The sequence below is a fragment of the Pygoscelis adeliae genome, unplaced genomic scaffold (assembly GCF_000699105.1).
Source record: "Pygoscelis adeliae isolate BGI_AS28 unplaced genomic scaffold, ASM69910v1 Scaffold916, whole genome shotgun sequence".
Taxonomy (NCBI): Eukaryota; Metazoa; Chordata; class Aves; order Sphenisciformes; family Spheniscidae; genus Pygoscelis; species Pygoscelis adeliae.
The window spans coordinates 4729-12825 of record NW_008824917.1 but is presented as its reverse complement, the minus strand read 5'-3'; the positions used below and the strand labels follow the sequence as shown (position 1 = coordinate 12825).

The window sequence follows — 8097 nt, the reverse complement described above, 5'->3', positions numbered from 1 at the left end:
GTTTCCCTGGGCGTTGAGCCCGGGGGTGGAGAGATGACCTCGCGCCGAGCTCTAGCCATAGAGCGTCCGTGCCGGATCCCTTCTGTTACTCTTCTAGAGATCCCCGGGCCCTGAGACGCCGCAGTGGGACTCTGGGTGCCGGAGGCCGACGCTGCTAGCCGGGGCTGACGTGCCTCGCAGAGGACGTGCTCAAGCCGCTCTCTCTGACCACCTCCTGCTTTGGGTTTCCTTTCAGATCGATGACATCGCGGACGGCGCTGTGAAACCCCCACCGAACAAGTACCCCATCTTCTTCTTCGGCACCCACGAGACGTAAGCGCTGCCTCGCTCCCCTCTCTGGGCTTTTGCCCCGCTGCCTCTGCTCCGGGCTCACCTCTGCTTTGTTTCTCTCCAGCGCCTTCTTGGGCCCTAAAGATCTCTTCCTTTATGAAAAATATAAAGACAAATATGGGAAACCAAACAAGAGAAAAGGCTTCAACGAGGGATTGTGGGAAATCCAGAACAACCCTCACGCCAGTTACAGTGCCCCTCCGGTGAGTGCGGGCCTCGCGTGGCGGGGGGGCAGCGAGGACGTGGGCTGCCGGCGCCTCCATCTCTCCTTTCCTCCGAGTCGCTCTCCTGCTTTTTCTGCTTCTCATTGCTATGGTGCCTACGCGCTTCCAGCTCGCAGATCGGCTTTCTCGGGGTTGAAGTAGCTTCCCTTCCCTGCCCTCTCCCTCCCTGAGGGAGTCAGCCCTCCTCCTCCTCTGGAGGAAGATGCCTTTGCCCCATCTTCAAGGTGGAACCGGGGATGTGCTTTGTGCCACTTGCCCAAAACCACGGAGGATTTCGTTGTCAGAGCAAGAACTTGAGGCTTGCTCGTCCCCGGCTCCCGGACCTGCGCGTGGAGTGTTGGGCAGTCCCCCTCTTCATCCATTTCCGAGGTCCTGAGCCAAAAGCCGCTGGGCTGCTCCTTCAGCGGGCTTCAGAGCAGGCCGGGAGACGGCTCTTTGCTGTCAATTGCTTGCGTGGGCATTTCGTAACCATAATTGTGTGATACAATTTATTGTATAGCGATCTTCAAAGAAGGCGTCCAAAGCAGCTTCATAGGCAGTTGGTCTGAAGAGGCAGAGGAAGGTTTTTAAGGTGAGCTACAAGGACAAGGTGGTCTAGAGGTAGGCAGGCTCAGGGAATGAGCCCCCCCCGGCTGTGCTGCTGCCAGCGCAGGAGAGAGGATGTGGTTTGAGTAGCTGTGGGAGATGGTCGGACTCAAGACCGCAGACTTAGGGTAAGGTGAGACCATGGAGATGCTTGAAAACCTGGAGAACAACTTCAGCTTGTTGGGCGGGAGGTTGGTGATGGTGAGGGAGGCGGCACCCGCTTTGTCCAGGGACTCCACCTTCTTACCCCAGCAGGGGTAAGAAGCCTGTTGGTGAAGGGCCTGCTGTGATTGAAGGACCGAGGCGACGCCGACGGCCCCAGCAAAGCTGAGGGTTCACCAATGCCAGCTGTGTTTTGTGGCCAAAATGCCTGGAGGAGCAGAAGAAGAGACTGAAGTAGACGTCTTTTTTGGCTTTGTGACCTAAATGAAGGAGGTGCCAGGAACAGTCAAGGACGAGGAGAGGCTTTCCAGCAGGAAGGCTCCAACATTGGAAGAATCCCAGCTCTAGGAAAGCCCTTGGGCGAGATGTCCTTGCATGAGGAACCTCATGACGGGCTGGTGAGAAGCCAGGAGACCTTCCCTACGTGGGAGTGAGGGAGCAGGACACAGGAGATCCCAACTGGGAAGAGTGGTGGCCGCCACACTGGACTTCTTGTGTGGACCTTTCCCGTGGGGAAGGCGTGCGATGTGCTGTGGGGCGAAGCCATCTGAGAAGGAAGAGGCCTGACCCAAGTCGAGGGCTGGTGGCCAGCCCACCGGAGGATAACGGCTGCTCCCTGACGCCGGAGGAGAGGCTGACCCGAGCCACCCAGCCCTGCTTGTCTGGCGCCATTAGGGCAGAGGAGAGCTGGGGTCCGCTCACCCGGGAGGGGCTGTCAGGTCTAGGCTTCTCCAGGGGTCTTTGGCAGAGCGCGAGGATGGGGGGGAAGAGGGGAGCGAGGCGGCAGCAGCGGGTGGAAGCCGAGCTGGGGGATCCAGAGGGAAGGTGTTGCTGGTGGTCTCGGGGTGGTGCGTGAGGGGCTTTGGGAAGGGGGTGCAGGGGAATTAGAAGGGGGTTGACTGAGCGTCCTTGTTGAAGGGCTGGTCGCGTTGTCCCCCCTGCCCCAGAGCCACGCCGAAGGGTTCTGTGCTGGGAGGGGAGGCTGCCCCACGCTCCTCTGCACGCACACCTCTCTGCTCAGCGCTGCCGTCCATCGCTCGTCACCCTTTTGTGCCCCTTCTCCTCTCCCCCCTGATACGCCACAGGCCCCCTGGGGCGGTAACACAACTCTCGTCTCCGCTGTCTTTAGCCTGCGAGCTCCTCGGACAGCGACGTTCCCGAGAACGACCCGATGGGGGGAAGCGATGCGGGTGACGATGAGGAAGACGCTGCCATGGCTGCAGTCGCCACGGAGAAAATGGAAAGCGATGAGGACTCGGATCGAGGCAGCGACCACAGCGAGCTCAAGCGAAAATCGCTGGCTATGAAAGTGAGTGTGGGCTGAGGCGGTTCCACGCAGCGGGGACGGGAGGGTGTCCTGGTCAGGAGGACGCTGATACGGTCCTCGCGTCCACCACTGAGCTGCAGGTTTCGTCCGCCATGCAGCATGTCAAACCCACCGTGGCAGGAGGTGGTGAAGGAACCAACTCCCTCTGGATTCTCCGTTGGGAAATGGGGTTCAGTGCATCTTTGGGGGTCTTGCAGCTGTCTCGCGTTGTCCGTGAGACGGTGGGACGGCCCAGTCCTGGTGTGGTTTGCAGCCAGGAGAAGAGACTAGAGCTGCAGATCTCTTCTGAGTGCACGCGGCTGCTCTTGCTGGGAAGAGTTGGGCAAAGCGTTGGCTTTCTGTTGTGGGCGGAGGGGGAGTGGGCTTCTCTCACATTCTCACTTCTTGCATGTCAGATGCCAGTGGCAAAACGGCCTCGGAAATCCTCCAGTGACCTGGATCAGGGCAGCCCCTCCCTGACAGAAGAGGAGAACTCGGAAACATCTTCCGAGTCGGAAAAAAACAGTGACCAGGTGAGAGGGTTTTGGGATACGCTTGTATGGAGGCTGGCAGGGCGGTGGGGAAAGGGCTGGAGGAAGAGCATCGCCGTCTAGGGGGGCGGTGGCTTGGGGGAACCTGACTGGCTTCTGAAACCATCGTGAGACTGCTCCCCATTTCTTCATATCTGTGTTTTCCTCCAGGACTTCACTCCCGAGAAGAAGCCAGTGGCCAGGGCTCCCCGGAGGATGCCGGCAGGGGGGAGGAAGAAGAAGGTAAAAGACCCCTAGTCTGCAGTGCAGCGAGAGGGAAGCTGGAGAGGTGCCCAGGGTCTGCGGTGCCTGGAGGAGGGCCGGGGGGAGGCAGGGCTCTGCCGTGGGCTGGGTGTAGGTTCAGCGCTAGGAGGGACATCCCTGATGCCTCAGTGATCTGGCTGTGCCCCGTGCTGCTGTGTTTTGGGGCACGCTGCTGAGCCGCTGCCACCCCCCCGCCCCGGTCCAACCCCACTCTGTGCCTGCAGAAAGTGGAGTCCGGCTCCGACTCAGACTCCAAAGTGGACTCGGATTCGGAAATGGGAAACGCGACTGTGGACATGACCAAGTCGGACTCCAACTCCGATTCAGACTCGGACGTGTCTGTGAAGAAGGCTCCGCGGGGAAGGAAGCCAGGTAACGCTGGCCCAGCTTCTTCCACCACCGCTGGGCCACTGCTGGCTTCCTCGGGGGACTGGAGAGCGTGTGAGGTGGAGGGACTGGAGAGCGTGTGAGGTGGAGGGACTGGAGAGCGTGTGAGGTGGAGGGACTGGAGAGCGTGTGAGGTGGAGGGACTGGAGAGCGTGTGAGGTGGAGGGACTGGAGAGCGTGTGAGGTGGAGGGACTGGAGAGCGTGTGAGGTGGAGGGACTATCTCCCCGTTGTCTTGCAGCTGAGAAACCCCCTCCCAAGCCCCGTGGCAGGAAACCGAAGCCCGAGCGCGTCCCGACCAGCTCCAGCAGCGACAGGTGAGATCAGCTGGGACACTGTCACCCTCGGGGCTGGGCTGGAGGGTCACCCGCCTCCCCTCCCCACAAGGGGTCCAAGCGTGCTCTGTCCTTTGCAGTGACAGCGATAGCGACGTGGACCGCATCAGCGAGTGGAAGAGGCGAGATGAAGAACGACGGCGGGAGCTGGAGGAGAAGAGGAAGAGGGAGCAGGAGGAAGAGATCCGTCGACTCCGGGAGCAGGAGAAGGAGGAGAAAGAGAAGAGGAAGGAGAAAGCGGAGAAGGGCGAGGAGATGCACTCGGACTCAGACAGCAGTGCAGAGGATGAAGTGGCCAAAAAGGGCCGGAAAGGTCGGGCCAAGGCCCCGTCCTCCTCAGACTCTGAACTGGAGCTGGAGAAGGAGGTGAGTAGAGAGCCGTGGGGAGCTGGGGACAAACGGCCAGCCCATGCTCTCGGGTCGGGTCAGCAGGGACCTCCAGGAGTGGCAGGGACCTGCTGTCTCGGTCTTGCGTTACCCTGGGGTTGCCCACGCGGCACTGGGAAGGGTTGTGTCCGTAGGCACATCCGTGCCTTGTAAACGGGAGCTCTTCTCCTGGCCCAGGACGCCCCATCCCGCTGTGGGTCTCGATCTCCATGATGCTCTCCCTCCCACCACAGTCATCGGATTCGCTCCCCTGCCCTCCCCGGAGCCTGGAGGAGGCATCAGCCGGATTCGGCTGAAGCACAGGGAAGGGTCGCAGAGGGCTCACGGGAACCGTCCTGCCCGTGGTCAGAGGCGAGGTCGCCCTTTTAGCCTGGCGAGCTCCTCCCGGTGGAGGGGGAGCCAGGAAAGCAGCCCGAAGATCTTGAGGTCTGGAAGGACGCGTGGGTCTGCCAGTCGGGTCCTGCGGGCTGGCTGGGCCACTTTAGGTACCAGGATATTTACTTTTGGAGCAGCACACCGCTGTGCTGCAACCCGAGTCCCTTGTTTATCCCGGGCGGGGGATGCCCCTGCACCCAAACCGACTTGCAGCAGGGGCCGTGGCGCTGTCTCCCTCCCGCAGCGGGGAGGGCTCTGCCGCTCTCGCCTGCATTGTTCTCTCCTCCAAGGTAAAGAAGCCGGTGAAGAAGCAGCCCTCAGAGTTGTCAAGGAAACCGAATCAGAAGGAGAAGAGGGGCCGAGCAGAGGAGAAACCACGGAACAAGTCAGCATCTCCCCTCCCCGCATCGGCGCTTTCTTCCTCTGGGGACAGGGCCGTTCCCCTGCTGCTGCCCAGCCCGCCCCGGCTGCACCCCGGGGTGGGGATGGGGCTCCCCGTGGAGCTGCCCCTGGGCCAGCAGCGCCCGCGGCAGGGGCCGGGCTGTTTCCTCCCCTCCTGTCTCCTGGAGCTGAAGGGGCTGGAGGAGGTGTTGGGGGGCACCAGGCTGAGCTTCCCTGGTGTTTTCCATCTCGCAGGGGAAGATCCTCGGGGTATCGCTTTGGGGCTCTGCCTTTCTGCAATCCCGGGAAGCTGGGGCATGGGGGAGCTGCTGTCCCAGGGCTCCCGTCTGCCTGCGAGCTGGGAGATGCGCGTGAAAGCGGTGGTGGAGCGTGGCAGGGCTCTGCTGCCTGGCTCGCGCCGTCGGGCAGGCCGGGGGGGGGATGCGCCGGTGCGTGCCGTCCCCCTTCTTGTTAGCCCAGCGGCGAGCAGGGGTCTTCACCTGAATGATCTTACCTCTTCCCTTTTCCTCCCGCAGACCTTTGAAAGTAGAACGAGGCCGGAAGAAATCTGACCTGATCCCTGAAAGGAGGATGGAGAAGAAAAAGGGTGAGAGCGCCCTTGCTTGCCGTCACAGAGGGGAGGAGAGGGAGAGAAGGGATCCAGGAAAGGGATCCCCTGGGAAGGGGAGGGATCCACAGGGCCCTTCCCAGCACTGCCGCGGTCCTGACATCGTGTTGGAAAGTATTTACAGGGTGTGCAGAGACAGTGAGCTTCCCTCCATACATCCCCTCCTGATTTTGGCGCATCCCAACCCATCCTCTTCAGAGGGGCCCCTGGGGCTGTGTTTGACCTTGGCAATGCAGGAGGAATACAAACCCTTGCTGGCTGGGGGAGAGGTCCCCGGCTCCGGGCAGTGCTGTGCTCTCCTCCGGTGACCTGATGCCTCGACCTCTCTCTCTCTTGCTGCTCCAGAGCCCACAGTCGAAGAGAAGCTTCAGAAACTTCACAGTGAGGTCAAGTTTGCCCTGAAGGTGGATAACCCGGTGAGTGCCCGAGAGGTTGGTCTGGCCTGGGATGTCCCTGCTCGTCGTCTCCTCGGCCACCGCGTGAGCCTTGCCCAGCTGCAATACCTGGGGGTGCTCAGCCTGGCTGAGCCTCCTCTTCCCTTTCTGGATGCTGGGTGGCATTAGGGGACCGTGCTCCACGCGGCGCTGCCCCGGGTGCCCACAGGGAGACTTCCAGGCAGCTTCTGATCTTGGTGCCATCCTTGCAGGACATCAAGCGGTGTCTGAATGCGCTAGAGGAGCTGGGCACGCTCCAGGTCACCTCTCACATCCTCCAGAAGCACACCGACGTGGTGGCTACGCTGAAGAAGGTAGGGCAGAGGGCTGAGTCCCTGCCTGGAGGGGAGCGAGGAGCGTGCTTGGGTCGCCCCAGCTCTGAGGGTGTCCCTCCTCCCTTTTTCTGGTGCAGATCCGTCGTTATAAAGCGAACAAGGACGTGATGGAGAAAGCTGCCGAAGTCTACACCCGGTTGAAGTCGCGCGTCCTGGGACCAAAGATGGAGGCCATCCAGAAAGCCAACAAAGCCGGGCCTGAGAAGGACAAGGGGGAGGCGGAGAAGAGCCAGGAGAAGCTGTCAGGAGGGGAGACACGGAATGAGAAGGGAGAAGAGGAGACTAATGCTGGTAACGCTCCCTGCACGTCTCGGGGCAGTTCCTTGCTCTGCCCGGGCACGTAGCGATCCCGGAGCCCTTCTCAGGGCACAGCATGTCCCGCTGGGGACACAAACAGGGACACAGCCCGTCCCGCTGGGGACTGGGGACGTGAACAGGGGTGGCTCTCGGCCTCGGTGGTGGAGGGGATCGGCAGCGTGGCACCTCCAGTCCCTTGTTTGCTGGAGTGCCAAGAGTGGGAAAGGACTGAGTAGCGAACGCTCGCGGCAGTGAGAGCAGAGGGCAAACCTCGACGCCCACGCCCTGGCTTTGGGTGCCTCTGGGCTGATTTTTGGGCCAGGATGGCTCCTCGCTGCCAGCTTGAGCGCTGGTCCAAGGCACCGGGGAGACGGAGGAATGCGGAGACGCCCTTGGACGCTGGCTCAGGCTCTTGCGCAGGCAGCTGGTGACTGGGATCTGCCACCATCATGGCTGGGTCCCTGCCTGGGGACGTCCTGGTGATGCTGCAAGAGCCTTCCCGGAGGAGCTGATGGGGAAAATCCGCTCTGACGCCTGCCTCTGGGCTTGGGGGATGGAGTCTTTGGGGCCCTTCTCGTAGCTATCGGGGTCAGACCAGACCTGGGGTCCCCTCGGTCTCGGTCCCCTTGCCTGGATGGGGACAACCTGTTGGCTGTGGGTCCTCGGCTTGCCCAGCCCCTCGTGGGTCAGGGTGGACGAGGTCTGCTGTGGGGACCCGAGTGTCTGAGCCTCTCTCTTCCCTTTAGACTTGTCGGGTCCTGTGAATGGTGAATCCCTGTCCCAAAAAGCGGAGGGCGCAGATGAGAAGGACAAAAGCCAAGGGCCGGGAGCGGGAGAGCCGGAGGCGTCCGCCGAGGAGACCCACAACAAGTGAGCGTGCGAGGGGCAGAGCTGGGGGCTTGGGAGCTCCCCTGGATCTGATGCACGTAGATGATTTGGGGGGGGGGTCCCGTGGGTTGTGTTGGGCTTTTCCCAGCTGGGGAAGGAGCTTGGGGCGTGGGAGAGGGGAAGGCAGGTGGGCAGGGGAGACGCTCGCTGAGATGCCTGTGCTCTCCCCCAGCAGCGTGCAGGACTATCCCAAGGCCGAGCGAGCCGGCCCGGAGCGGGAGAGGGCTCGTGGGGAGTCAGAGGCCGGTGA

General features: G+C 61.9%; 1 protein-coding gene across 1 annotated transcript in view; it reads left to right on the top strand.

Annotated features, from left to right (window-relative positions):
- Window positions 1-8097, top strand: part of LOC103917780 (hepatoma-derived growth factor-related protein 2) — a 14567-nt gene that overhangs the window by 2451 nt on the left and 4019 nt on the right. The window contains exons 2-16 of the mRNA XM_009324972.1: window positions 236-312; window positions 395-533; window positions 2431-2610; window positions 3024-3140; window positions 3309-3380; window positions 3626-3773; window positions 4029-4104; window positions 4203-4488; window positions 5175-5269; window positions 5802-5872; window positions 6239-6309; window positions 6540-6641; window positions 6740-6953; window positions 7706-7829; window positions 8020-8093. Coding sequence (XP_009323247.1) covers window positions 236-312; window positions 395-533; window positions 2431-2610; window positions 3024-3140; window positions 3309-3380; window positions 3626-3773; window positions 4029-4104; window positions 4203-4488; window positions 5175-5269; window positions 5802-5872; window positions 6239-6309; window positions 6540-6641; window positions 6740-6953; window positions 7706-7829; window positions 8020-8093 — 1846 coding nt within the window. The remainder of the gene's footprint in view (window positions 1-235; window positions 313-394; window positions 534-2430; window positions 2611-3023; window positions 3141-3308; window positions 3381-3625; window positions 3774-4028; window positions 4105-4202; window positions 4489-5174; window positions 5270-5801; window positions 5873-6238; window positions 6310-6539; window positions 6642-6739; window positions 6954-7705; window positions 7830-8019; window positions 8094-8097) is intronic.